Source organism: Panthera onca, chromosome D1 (assembly GCF_046562875.1).
Source record: "Panthera onca isolate mPanOnc1 chromosome D1, mPanOnc1 haplotype 2, whole genome shotgun sequence".
NCBI classification, from domain to species: domain Eukaryota; kingdom Metazoa; phylum Chordata; class Mammalia; order Carnivora; family Felidae; genus Panthera; species Panthera onca.
Window position 1 is genome coordinate 48,796,270 of NC_138348.1, and position 14,452 is coordinate 48,810,721.

The following is a 14,452-nucleotide window of genomic DNA, read 5'->3' on the forward strand; positions in this document are numbered from 1 at the left end:
GTCCATCTCCAAGCTGTGGTGCACTGCTTTGCACAAAGGACTCCTTTACTGGGTGTCCAGACATGGAAGCAGATGAATTCCTTGATAAAAACATTGTTAGTTATTTTATTCACCACCTGTTCAAGAACAGACACTACTTCCCTTTGGACCCAGTGGTCTTCATGTTTGACCATCCATAAAAATTGTCCTTAGTCATATATGATGACTGTTGGTCCTAACATCTTCAACAGCCCTTAGGTGAGCCTCAGGGAGTTTGATGGGCCACATGATAGGGTTCTCATCCAGTTCCCATAGCCAAGCAGGGTTTCATAAAGAGCACAGCCACACTCAAGGGCTCTGCTCTGGCTATGAGGCCATTTACCTGATTCCAGGCTTCCAGTATGTCCCCAACTTAAGCCTTTAGAGAAGAGGATGGAAAGAGGACAAGAAAGACAACTTCTTGGTGGGGGTGAATCTCCGGCTTCCCTGAGGAGCCCAGGGAGCTGCACTGCACTGCTCCCGGTGCAGTGCATGGGAGAGGCCAGAGGCTCCTGACCCTCCTCCTTAGGAGTAAGGCTCTCCTAGTATGTCTCCTTTTTCTGCCAGTGTCATTCTATTAACATCTACTGTGACTCTGGGGACCAAAGAAACAAAGTGACTATAATGGCAGTGACAGTATGGTAGTGGAGGGAAGAGAAAACACAGAGGTTTTGAAGGAGTACGGAGAGGGAAGTTCACTGAGATTGATTCACACACTTGCCCAAATCCATAAAACAGGCCTGCCCTTCATCTCTGCTTCTGTTCATTTGGTTTTGTAGCTCAAGACCAGCAAACGTGTGTATAACTTCTGTGCCCAGGATGGACAGAGTGCCCAGCAGTGGATGGACAGGATCCAGAGCTGTATCTCTGATGCCTGATGCCCATGGTCAACCCAAGCAAAAAAGAGGGAGGAAAGCCTCGTGCTGTCAGATAGAATAAAGTGCATGAATCCTTGAGGAGCTGACAGCTTCCTCTTTGGTTCTGAGGAGTCATCCCAGGCCTGAGGTTCTTCTGCCCAGTCTTACCCAGTGCCCTCTTTGAACAATTGCTATGTCTGCTTAGCCTGAATGAATATGTCACAGAGGTCTGGTCAAGAACCCCAGGCACTCCCTGTATCTTGCACTAGGTTGTTCTAACAGGGTCTTAGTGGTTAGGGATCAGAAGAATGCTTCCTGAGCCAACTGTCACCCATCCCCTAGATAAATGGTTTCTATTTACTTGAGTCCTTCTTGATGAAACTAGATCCTTTTTGTTCCCCAAGGTCATAATTTCCTTGGAGAGCTTTCTGACAAGCAAAAATCAAAACCCCGCCAACACTATCTCATGTTCTGCACAGAACAGATTTCCCAGCAGAATAGCTCCTACTCCTACTGCCTGACCTTAGAGATGCTCAGCTATCTGGTGCTGCCAAAAGGTGCTTCCATAACCCCTGCTCGGCCATGGGGGATCACAGCAAGAACATGAGTGCTCAGTGGCAGACGGGGAACACGCAGGATTCTCCTGAAGGAGAACGATGGTCCAGGGAATGATGCAACAATGACAAGGCCAATGCAGGAAAATACTACTTTCAAAACACTGAATTTTCTAGGCCACAGGTGCCCTGAGGATCCAGGACTTTGTGTTCCTGTGTATTCTTCTGTTCCCTGACAGCTCCTTACACAGAATAACATGCAAAAAGCTGAATGCACTAACTCACAAAATAAACACTTGCACTGAACTCCTAATGAAGTGAAGGTGTTGGAAAGACAGAAGCCAGCTGTCTACAAGCACATTACACCTGTGCCAGGGGCTGTGTCTGTGGCACAATCAGATACCCAAACAGCACTTGTGCACGTGAACAGTAAGAACTGTTTGTAGATTTTCTCTACTTTTGATAACCTTGTGTTTGTTCAGCTAAAGATCCGAGGAATGCTGTTTGTTCCCTGTGAGGAGCAGCAGCATCTCTGCTACAGGCATTGAAGCCCAACTGGAGTCAGAGGTAGCTAGATCGCCGTTTTGAAATGTTAATATGTTAAATACCAAACTAATATTTCAAAAATATGTACATACGATTTCTATATCCTTGTTTTTCAGATAGCCTACTTATAATTTAATATAAAAGTAACTGATTCATGCATAAGATTTCAGTAATGAAAATAGTTCCCTTTTTAAAAAATAAAAAAAAAACCACTTTGTCTTTGTAGATGAAAAATAAATCAGATTTTCAAATTTAAAATTACCTACACTCTAGGAAATAGACCTGTGTTAATATATAAGAAATTGGGGATAATAAGAATGAAGGATTTTTCTACCATTTTCATTTTATAAATTGCCACCTGTGAAAATGATTTTTGCACATTATTTGTATTTTTTCTTTGTATATGAAATAATTTTTTGTACTTTGTAAAATACGGAGCCCATTGTACCTTCAGCGATTTGAGACTGTATACAGTGCTTCTTTTATAACTGGATTCTTTTAACTTTCATAAAGGTTACATGCCTTACATGCACTAACCACCCCGAATTAAATTTATTTCTTAAGAAAGAGCATCCCTCATTTACTGTGAAATAAAACTCATCGTGTAGTGCGTAGCACTAAGCAGGCAACATTCAGGATTTATATATGAGACTAAAAGCTCAAGAGTAAAACAGCCCATGTGGTGCCCTGGTTCTATTAATGCCATCACTGCCCTTTGCATAGAAGGTTACCAGAGACATTGGACAAACTGGCATGAGCTTCTGGGTTCTGGACGTGCTGCTGCAGAGTTTAGGTAAGAGACCTGAAGCCACTATTTGTGCTCTAGTGAACTGTGTGAAATTGGTGAGGTCCTTTACATCATCTGGGTCACAGTTTTACCACCTATGGTATGTGACAATTTGTGAGAATTTTAAGCAGGATGAAGTGAACTCTGGTTGGGTGGCTGGTTTTTCTGCTTCAGGAAATTGTTAAATATCACATGGGGATCAGTGATTTCAGTTCTGGACAACACTTCTTCTACCTAAACCCTTGGAGTTTACCTTGGGGACCTTAGCTACATCTCAACATGTAGCCAACAGAATGCACATTCTCATCTCGGGGCTGAACCTCTAAGTCTCTTGATATCCAGGAGCCCTCTATGAGCCAGGCAAAAAGGGCCCATTGAGCCTTCAGATCTTCTCAGTCTAGAGGGCTCATGTGATCCAGGCAAGGGTTGGTCCCAGGCCTCTCTTCTTAATGGCTGGTCCTGGGACCTGCCATTCTGCCCCTGCTGTGTCCCTGAGTTTCAGTCACAGGGGAAACAACTGAGATTAGGGGTTGAGCACAAGAATATCCAGATGCCCTTCATGCCTCAGATCTTAGCTGTGAAGGGGAGAAAAGCACTGGACTCCAAGGAAGAAGGACTAGGGCCTGGCACTGTGTCAGAGGCTTGACCGCCACCAGCCCCCCACCTTGGCGCCTGTGACAGAGCCTGTCCGTGGCTGGGCTCTTGAAAGATGCAGATCTCAAAAGGAGCACATTCATACAGGTCTCATTCCCCAAACCCTTTGGCCCGAGTTCTTTATTCTCACTTCCCAGTGGCTCTCCTCCAGAGCTAGAGCTTATACTGTGAATGGTATGGCAGGTTTGCTTCTCAACAGAAATGGACATTTCTAGATATTTCATTGGAAGTTCTTTTAAGAGTTGTCAAGTAACCCCATCATCCTATAAAGAATTTCTGAACAGTCTCAAGCTGATAGCCGGGAAATGCCTTCAGCAGCAGCAACAGAAGCTATGAATTAAGCAAAAAATAAGACAGTATTGCTGAAGAGATAGAGCTTAGAGCAGCACTGTAAAATAGGTACATATTGGGAGCCATATAATGTATGTTTCTTAATATTATTTCATTTTTGAGAGAGGAGGGGCAGAGAAAGGGGGAGACGGAGGATCTGAAGCAGGCTCTGCACCAACAGCACAGAGCATCACTCAGGGCTCAAACCCTTGAGCCAAGGGATCCTGACCTGAGCTGAAGTTGGATGTTTAACCAGCCAAGCCACCCAGGCACCCCTATAATGTATCTTTTTTAAAGTAAAAAGAAATAGATGGAATTAATTTTAATAATATTTCATCTTATTTTCAAGATATTTTATTTAACCCAGTGTATCAAAAATATTTCAACATGTAATCAGTACAAAAAATTATCAACACTCTGTCTTCATGCAGTTTACCCATTGGGCTTGGCCTCACTCAGGCTCAGTCCCAGAAGTAGTATTTCCATCTTATAGATGCTGTCAGGCCCATCCGTTTTTATGACCTGATGTATCCAACAGAACCCAAGTCATCATGGGCAGTTTCAGATGTCCCTCTTGGTGTAACTTGGTCGAATGTTCTGTCTCTACCAGAGCCTAGTAACATGCCATAAACTGCTTCTCAAAATGTACGTAATCCACAGTCACTGATAACGTGGCCCTGCTGTGGCATCCCAGAGGCCTATTTTGGGATTCTCCCACTGGGCTTGCCATAAGCTCCATGCTATTACATCTTTCCTCTTCCCACTGCTGACATTTCCAACACCTCCAGCTTCCAGGCTACCATGCCCAGACCTTTTTCAGAGCATTTTCCTGTCATGGGACCCCACTCCCCATAGCTGGCAGCTTTACACGTCACCCAGAATAATATGTTGCCTCTAACCCAAAGACGGTTGCCAGGCACTGTCCTCTCTTCACCATGTCAAGAGATACAATATGCAACAATTTATCTTATTCTTTACTTTTGCTTCCTTTTACTGACCACTGAACCACTTAAAAAGTTCACTAAAGTGGCAGGTCCTTAGGTCTTCATAGGTTTTATATGCTGTACTTGGAAGTGCATGTGACTTAACCATGGCCTCCAGCTTAGGGACACCTCTTACTCATCCTGCCTAATCAGCACCGGGTCAGGATCGGTGTGACATTCTGTGGGATGTCCACACGGTCCTGACCTCTTAGGATTAAGACAGAGGGAAAGGCAGTTTACACAACCCTGAGGCAAAACTGTAAATGAATATTGTTGCCCATCCCATGTGAATAGGAACTGTTTCTGATCTTTTCTAATTGGAATGGAAAAGAACACATTGACCAAGTGACTGCAAACCACATACCTATGGCTTTATTAATCTGCTCTAGCTATCATTCCATGTCTGACACACAGCAGGGCTCCTACTTGGTTATACCTGAGGCAGTCTGTCTAGTCTTGCTCCAAGATCCAGCCGATTCATGCAGAGGTCAGATGGGCAAATTAAATGGAGAAATGGTAAGGGACCACGACCCCTTCATCCTTTAAATTGTTAATGGTGGCATTAACTTCTGTCACATCCCCTGGTATAAGGTGAGTTTTTTTATTTTCTATCTTGGGCAAGGCAAAGGAGCAGGGAAATGGCAATTTCAGAAATTTGTACTTGGCCTTCTCTACTGAGATGTCTCCCACCCAGTAAGCCAGTGACCTGAGGTGGGGATCCCTTCAGGCCAGAGCATGTAAGTTCTAACTAAGCAGTCGGGTACAAGGGCCTTCTGGGCAGCTTCGTGGACCCAGCAAGCCACACCTTAGCCACAACTCCACTTTCTACCTGACCTCCACAGGCCTCCTTCTAAAAAAGGGCCCACGATGACACTTTGAGTCTCCAGATGTTAATGTCAACTAAACCTCTGTGTCTGCTAGTCCCCTTTCTTTTGTGAACAGTCACCCAAATACATTTCCCACCTTTGGGGAAAAACTCCAGGAACCATCACTATACATACTTGTTGCTGTTTTGCGGAGTCCTTCTTACTAGACTAGACACTGGCCTCCTCTTCAGTCAGTGGGTCCCATATCTGCAAATTGGTTCAGGTCTGGGGACTGAGCAAGAGACCAAGAATTTCCCTTGCGCCTGCCTCCTGCACCTCCATTCCTGTCTGCTTTTTAAATTGCAGGTATTGGGGTGCCTGGGTGGCTCAGTCAGTCGAGCGGCTGACTTCGGCTCGGGTCATGATCTCGCGGTCCATGAGTTCGAGCCCTGCGTCGGGCTCTGTGCTGACAGCTCAGAGCCTGGAGCCTGTTTCAGATTCTGTGTCTCCCTCTCTCTGACCCTCCCCCATTCATGCTCTGTCTCTCTCTGTCTCAAAAATAAATAAACGTTAAAAAAAATTTTTTTTAAATATTTAAATTGCAGGTATTAAGCAGAGCCTTATTGGCTGCCTGGTTTGCCCCTAGGGACACCATGCTCTGTTAGCTTTCTCCACAACTTTCTATGGGTTGAGCCCCCTTTCCTGCCCCTCTGTCATTACTGGCCTTACACAATGTATCCATTCCAGCACATCCACTTTTGCCAGCTTCTTTAATTTCTTCTTTACCATCTGCCAGGAAAACTCGGGTATTTCCATTTCACTGAGTGTTGGCCACTGCTTTTTCCAGGCTTCTAAGAGCCACCCCAGCAGAATCTTCCCCATCCTCTAGTGGCCCATCTAGGGTATTAAATCTGTGTCTCAGTAGAGTGCCCCCAAATCCCTGAATGCTTGCTTTTCCAGTCTCACACCCAGCCCCCTTAAGCATTCCCAAAATGCAATCCCAGGAGCATTCCCCTGGCTCCTGCCAGTGTCCGTGATAGTTACCATTCTTTCATGTAGTGTCTCTTTCCTCCATTATCAGGCCCAGTGTGTCCCCAGCTGGATTAGTCTGGAATTCAACCCTAATTACTGTCCTAGGCTACCAGGAGAGGAAGTGGGGGCAGCACCTGAGAGGGTACCTGTTGCCCAGCAAGGGTGAAGCCTCTGTGGCATCTTTCAGCACAGCAGAGATGGGAGCTCTTAGGAGGAGGGATGGCCGTCTCTGCAAGCATCAAGGATCAGGAAGGCTGCAACACCAACATCTTCAGGGGCATCCATCCTGATGTCTTTAGCTCATGTTTCAGGGTTCCAGTTTTTCCCCACCAGGGCCTGACCTTCACATAACTACCTTGGCTGAGCAATCAGACTTATCTGTGTAACTCTTATCTCCAGCCTGCCTCTCAGCTATATCTGTTCTCCACTGCCAGAGATAAGGACTTCTTTGTAAGCTACCGTGGAGGCCTGCCGGCTCTCACACCTCCCTGTTAACTGCTTGTCAGTGGCCCATAGTACCTCTTCATCCCTCTGCAGAACATCAGCATGAGTTCACAGTAACCAGCCAACTTTTTGAGGGCATTGTTCCCAACCCCCTTATTTTTCGAATGCCTGGATTATCACACCTACCTCAACATTCTTCTCCTCCAGGAAACTGGAAAATTCCCAATGAAATATTCCCAGTGAAATATTTGAGCTGCTACCTTGCTTTAGGGACTATCTGGGGCCCCCATCAACCAGGACAGCATCCTCCTCCCCATCCGCTGTGACAGTCCCAGATCCCCATCTTGCCACTGTTTCCTCAGACTGCTTATGTTAGTTCTGGTCCTTCCGCTAAGACAGGACTCTGCATGCAAAAGACTGACAGGGGGAACAGGTATGAGGGTTAGGTGAGCAGGACACTGGTCAGGGAGCGGGGTGGGGTGGGGGCGATGAGAGGGACGTCAGTGATGTAGGTTTGACCCCTGTGAGCAAGAGACAAGAGGATGGAAGGTGGGGTGGAAGAGTCTTGGGCTGCAGTTCAGATCTAAAAATAGCAAGGCCAGTGGGGAGCCCTGTGTGCCAAAACTGCCCACCAGGGAAATCTTGTATCTCCCTAGAAGAAACCCACCTTAGTCACTGGCTGACAGCAGCCTGTGGGCCTCAGCATAAAAACTGTGACAGCTATCGGAGCACAGTCGCGGGGGCTAGTCTGAAATCTGAGAGGTGCATTTTCATGGCCACCACCCAAGGTCTAGGTACTTCTCTTTTGGATCTCTAGACCCAAAGGAACAAAGGTGTCAGCGTTTTCTACCTGAAGGCAGTATATACTGAAGCTTCTGGCTCTGTCACATACTAGCTTTTTTGGCCTAACTTCTCTGAGCCTTATTTTCCTCACCTATAAAATGGGGATGAAAGCTGTGTACCTGGATAAAAGTACCCAGGACAAATGGATTCTCAACATAGCATTGATTGAATCAGATTTACTCAAATATGTAATAAACACCTAGTACAGCCTAGGCATGGGCACTCTTTCAGTCTCAAGAAGTCTCTGGATGAGTAAGATACAGCACAGGCCCAAAGAGCTCACAACCAAAAGAGACAGACCATCTGTGGTGTGCAGAATAAAGCCCCCCATGCCCGAAGACGTGTGCATCCAAATCCCCAGGATTTGTGAACATGCTACATGACATGGCAAAGGACAATTAAGGTTGCAGATGAAATTAAGGCTGCTCATCAGCTGACCTCAAGGTCATCTTGGATGGGTCCAGTGTTATCACAAGGGTGCTTATAAGTTGAAGGAGGAGGCAGAAGTGAGTGGCAGAGAGATGCAACATGAGAAACACGGCCAATCATTGCAGGCTTTGAAGATGGAAGGGGCCATGGGCCAAGGAATGTGGGCAGCCTTTGGAGGAAGCTGGAGGAGGCAAGGAAACATTCTCCCCTGAAGCCTCCAGAAGGAATGCAGGCCTGCTGACACCTTGAGACCCATTTGGACTTCAGACCTTCAGAACTGTAATATATCTGTTTATTTGTTTTGTTACAGAAATTAACCCATTTATTATAGGCTAGCTATGTTTCAAATGGTAGAGCTTCTACTGGCCTGCCAACTCCTTCAGTCTTCTGATGGCTGACTTTACTGTAACAGGAGAAGTGGTGTTGTAGGGCCGGGCACCACTGGCTACCATTTTCATGCAGGAACCACAAGGCCAGATCCCCACAGCTCACCTCTTCATCTTGGTTTTGCCACAGAAGGAGCAAGTGTCCTTGGTATGCTGACTTATTTCTTATTTTCTTCACCATTTTCCTGAGGGAGGCACCATAACAGGTCCCATATTTACCAATGATTCCAACCTTCTTGGTGCATTTAACCATGTTGCCACAAACTAGATCCGAGCCCAGAGAGCAATAAATCTGTTGTTTTAAGCCACTAAATCTGTAGTAATGTGTCAGAACAGCAACAGGAAACTAATACGGCATGACACAAATGCCCCACAGTGATGTGTGCAGCGACAGAAGTGTGTGCAGGGCACAGGAGCCTAGGACAGGGACACTGGATGCGGGATGGCCCAAGAAGAGGCAAGAGGGAGGCAGAGGGCTGAAGTGCCATGGGAGATGTGGGCTTCAGGGGCTGTGCTTGCAGGGGGTTACTGCAAGACCCTGGGGGGCTGGGGGCACTCACACACATACATGCAAACACATCCTGACACACAGACAACAGACAAGGGCATGCATGTTCACCATGTACACTTGCACATGTACCCACCCTAGTGTCACAGGCACTTTATGTGCACACTGACACAAGCCCACGTGTCACCTAGAGTCCACCAGTGTTTGGCATCCTCTCTCAACATCCACATTTCCTAGGGGCAGCTGAGTTTAGCAGGTGGGGCTGGGGGTCCCTGCTGTGACCCTATCACTTGAGACGTCACCAGTGGGAGGCAGCTGGGAGTTATTTCTCTGCTGGGGCTTCAGTATGTGAGGTGCCACGGCAAGCCTGACCATGCACATGTTCCCCTCAAACCTCCTACTGTAGGATGGAGCCTACTATGAATGAGCCAGTCACCCCAAATCAGACTGTCCATCTTCCTGTGCATTTGTCTGCCCATGATTCATTCAGTCAACATGCTTTTATTAGTAGTTGCTATGTGCTGGTGCCCGTTCTGGCTACTTTGGACCCCAAGTAAAATAAGCCATTATCCGTACCTGCAAGGTATGATATCTAGCATAATCAGAGCTGTGACCTGGTGGGATAGCTAGGGTCCTGCAGAAACCTAGCTAGGAAACCTGCAGGGTCCTAGCTAGGGTCCTGCTAGTCCAGCCCTGGGTGGGCATCCAGAGAAGACTTTCCAGCATGAAAAACTGATGTGACTGCAGTCATTTCAAAATAGAATCAGGGAGGCCACTACGGAGAAACGGCCTTACCTGCCCTTGTTTGAACTGGGCAAAACAGCAGTTGTTTTAAGCAATTGTCCACAGAGTCAACAGGACAGCAGGCATCCTGGCCAAAAACTGTTGGTTGTGGACTTTCTGAAGACAGAGCGGTTAACTAAAGCATACCAGGAATAGTTCTCTGTGTTAACAGAATAGTGCACACAGCAGTGCAGCCTGTTTGTACCAAGTCATGGAATTACCAGCCTTCCTCCTTCCCATAAAACCCCTTGCTTTCACCTAAAGGCAAGACGCTTCGCTGGTTACTGCCAGAATCTGTGCTCCCCAAACTGCAATTCTCTGATCCCAAATACACACTCGTTTGCCTCTTGTCGTGACTATTTTCAGGTTGACACCTGAATAAATGACATTTATGCTAAGTCTTAGGCCAGGAAGGAGGTAGCTGGGCGAAGAAGGCTCCATGGTTTGGAGAGGTCAGATGACCTGCCCCGGTCAGACGATAGCATCTGATGGAGATGGGTTCAGACCCAGGCTTGAGCGACTATCTCCTGGTCTCACCCTCCCCAGCCATCTTACTTCAACCAGGCCCATCTTGGGGCCAGAGAATGGACAGTACAGGGGACCTGAAACCTCTACCTCCCACCCAGCCAGGCCGGGCCACTTAGAAGGTCATTTAAGGCCAAGAGCACACTTCTATGACCTCACCCTCCTGGGGACTGGACCAGGACATAAAGTTTCCTCTGCTGGTGGAATGAGCTAAGGCCTCCAAGGAGAGGACAGAGGGGCCCACAGCCGACTCAGCACCCTTACACCCTCTCCGCACAAGCTGTCCACCCCACAGACCACCTGAGAAGCATATATCTCTATCCGAAAGCAAGGGTTCCTGCCAAGAGGAGCACAGGCCTGGCCCAGCTTGCCCCCCACTGTCACACAGCTCAGCAAAGCAGGGCCTTCCAGGAAATGCAGGCCTGGCCAGAAGAAACAGAGTTCAGGGCTTAGAACAGGGATGCTCATGTGATCCTGATGAGAGCTGGTCCTGTCTGAGCCTATTTCCTCATCTGAAAGTGAGGTTGGGCTCGTTTCTCTTAAAGCTTCAGCAGCTGTGATGCTCTTTTTTGTGTCTGCTCTACAGTCTCTGGCCCCATTCCAGCCTAAGGGTTGCACACCAGATGCCTGGTCCCTGCAGAGAGTCCCCGACTCTGGCCTCAGAGATCCACCTCCTCACTCCCCACAGGTCCCCCGAGGTTCGAGGTTCAGTGCAGCCCCAGCCAGAGGAATGTGAGCCATTCCCGGCATCTCCTCCCCTGTGGCCAGCCCAGAGAGGGGCTGGGGCCTCTGGGCCATTCTGACAGGAAATTAGCTGGGCCTGGCCTTCCCCACTACCAGCTGCTCTGCTGACCCTGACCCCATGTTTTCTGAAACCTGATACTGCAAATTTCAGAGCCTCTTCTCCATTCCCTAGGAGGCCTGGCTGAGCTCTGTGTCTAACCTCCAGCCTGCATGCGGGTTAGCCTTCCTGCCCTGGAAACTGCAGCCCTGCTATGACCCTAAGGAGGCCCTACTCTCTCTAGGAGAGTAGTATCCTCATGTCTGAGGCTCAAGGCAGAACCCATTGTGCAGAGTGGCTACAACATGGCTTGGAGGGAGGCAAGTGAGAGGGGATGTGGAAAGACCACTTAAGTGGCTGTTGTGGTCCAGGAAACAGTGACAGTGGTTTGGACTAGGAAGGGACAGCAAAGATGTAAAGAACTGTACAGAGTCCTAAGTTATCGAGGACGTAGGATGAAACAGGTGGTGGTCTGGCCATGGAGGCTGCAGGGAGAGGTGTCTGAGGCCCCCTGGGTTCCTAAGTTGCACAAGGGGATGCCTGGTGGTGCCTCTTGGGGGGCGGGGGGAGGGGGCAGTGATTACCAGGGGCTGAGCAGGGCTGTGGGAGAAGAGAATTGACCCCAAGTTTGGCCTTGCACCATGGAGGCTGAGATGACTTTCAGATGTCCTAGTGAGCATCTGTATACAGAGAGGAATAAGCTGGAGATGAACCCTAGGGAGGCAGAAAAATAGATGGTAACCCAAGCAGAGACACGGTGCCACCAGTGAGAGTTCAGAGAAGAGGAGAGAGCCAGCCCGCGCCCAAGGACAGGAATGCTGGCTGGCCGGTGACGGGTGGACCTGGAGGGAGCGGCAAGGAGCAGCCTGTGATGTAGGAAGAAACCAAGAATGCTGTGCCTGCAAGGACCGCAGAAGGGCGGTTCAAGAGTCCGCTGCTGGAAGCTGCTGGACGACTACGAAGAGGAAGACTGAAGTGTCCCTGGGTCACAGGCGACCTAAGGGCGCGCGTTCTAGGGGAGTGAGGTGCCCAGAAGGCAGGCTGCAGTGGGCAGGGAGGCCATGAGAGGTGAGCAGCAGAGAGGCAAGGGGAGGAATTGCCCTGTGCACGGGCGGGAGCTGGGGCAGCGGATGGAGGGCTGTGGAGTCAAAGGCTCTGGCTTGTTCGCTTTTAGGGCGAGGGAGATGCGAGCGTGTTTAAATGCAGCCGAGGAGGGCCCTGTCACCGAGCGGGCTCATAATAGCCGCGGAAGCAGGGATGACCACCAGAAACGTGGCTTGGAGCCAGCGCGGGGCTTGTGAGCCTCACTGCGCCCCAAGGCTGAGCTAGAACGCCACGCGAGCGCGGTATCGGGCGCGCCGTTGTCCTCCCTGCCCCACGCTCCACGCTCCACGCCGCTGGCCGGAGGGGCAAGGACGCGCCGCTTACGCGCGCGCGCGCGCACACACACACACACGCACGCACGCGTACGACGGGAGGCTTGGGTAGCGCGGCGTGAAACTCTGCCCCAAAGCGGTCGTCTGTATTGGAGATGACGGTCTTAGACAGTCACGCACTCTGTCATCGTCGGAGAGCACGAATGTGAAGTATTCCTGAGAAGTCAGGTAGCATCCAGCGCCAGCTTCCATTCTGAATGACGGCAAGCTACTCTTGTACTACGTTTTCCACTCACAGGTTTTCCGTGAAGCCTGCCGTTCGCCTCCGCCTGGAAGGCGCCGGAGCCAGAGCCGCTGCGGCCCCGCGGCCCTGCGCTAAGCCCCGCTCCGCGAGACACACGCCGGCGCCTGGGCTGCAGGGCGGAGCCTGATGGCCACGTCGCCGCAGTGGTCCTCCCTGTGCGCAGCGCGTCTGAGCGGGCACCTCACCCGAGGCGGGCGCGGGAACACCGGTCGTGAGCGGGGAAGAGGGGTCGCCCGCCTCGCCTTTCCCGAGCTCTCAGCAGCTCCTGCCAGTCCCCCTCTGGCTTCATTTTCTCACCCCGTGTCTCGTGCTTTCCCTCCAGCCTGCCGGCCACTCCGCCCAGGGCGCCCGTGCTGCCTGTTGTCTGGAGCCGACAGCACTGGCCGGCCGCCCCGGACCCGGTCTCTTCCCTGCCCCCTCCCTGGATGGCTGGGGCACAGTCCCGTATGGTCGTCGCAAGTCCGGCCTAAAACTCTTGCCGAGCCCCAGCTGTGCCTGCTGACGCCTCCACGAGCACCCGAGCGTGGGGCAGGTGCACCTCCTCTCCCTGCACTCACTGCCGGCCCAGAAAGAAACTTTGCTTCTGTTCCTCAGAAAGAGAAACCCCGTCCTTACGCTTGTCCTGGCCACGGGCTGAGTTGTCTTTGACGGAATGTTCCCTACTCAGCCACAGCTGACCCTGCCTTCAAAGTACACCCTAAACCGGACCTCTTGTCACCTTCGCTGCTGCCGGCCTGGCCCGTCTCTCACCTGGGTTTGTGCAAGAGCCTCCTAAGGGGTCTCCCTGCTTTACAGCGCCCAGGGGGCGCCCTTATAAATGTAAGCTCACGGCATCGTCTGGCCAGCATCCTCCAGTGCTGCTGCCTCTTCCTTGGACCGGAAGTCTCCACGTCCTTACAACGGCTTACAAAACCCGGGGTGATCCCTCGCTCTGCTGCCCTTCGATCTCATCTCCTGCCGTGGGCCGCTTGCTCACCTTCATCAACCACCCACCACAGTTGTCCTGCACTCTTCCTAGGACACTCCTCCCCTGGACTTGGCAGAACTCACCCCTCACTTGCCTCCATTCTCCCCCAGAGCACATCCCATGCCTGACAGCACCCAGCCCTGGCCTTGCACCCTGCACCCCTCTCCTGCTCTGCTGTGTCAGCAGCATCACCCCCTGGCACACAGCTGCCTCCCTGGCTTCCTGAAGGCAGTAACTTCCTGTTTGCAGCCTGCCTGTCAGCACATAGAAGCATGGTGGAGGCACAGACACGCAGGTAAATAAGCACTTGGTAAAAACTTGTGGGAGGAAGGAGCCAGAGTAGCTGAGAGAATGGCCACTGGTCCCGGAGGAGGAAGCCCAAGCCTAACGGGAAGACAGACTGAGAGATCCACCAAAGATGGAGAGAAGAGCCACCCTTCCTGACCTGCCAGTTCCAATATGCATGGGGCCTGAATGTCGGTGAGGTCTACAAGGTTGCCTGCTTTATCCTTAACTGCCTCCCACCTCTTTTCTGATGA

At 50.3% G+C, this 14,452-nt stretch overlaps 1 protein-coding gene and 1 pseudogene across 4 annotated transcripts in view; one reads left to right on the plus strand and one right to left on the minus strand.

Annotated features, from left to right (window-relative positions):
* Positions 1 to 2,542, plus strand: part of SBF2 (SET binding factor 2) — a 490,796-nt gene extending 488,254 nt beyond the window's left edge. For all 4 annotated transcript variants that reach the window (XM_060605981.3, XM_078433202.2, XM_060605979.3 and 1 more), the window contains one exon: positions 798 to 2,542. In XM_060605981.3, coding sequence (XP_060461964.2) covers positions 798 to 896 — 99 coding nt within the window. In that variant the 3' untranslated portion in view covers positions 897 to 2,542. The remainder of the gene's footprint in view (positions 1 to 797) is intronic.
* A 3,604-nt stretch (positions 2,543 to 6,146) lies between these two features.
* LOC132661439 (large ribosomal subunit protein eL43 pseudogene) lies at positions 6,147 to 13,212 on the minus strand (annotated as a pseudogene).
* Positions 13,213 to 14,452: the final 1,240 nt, after the last annotated feature.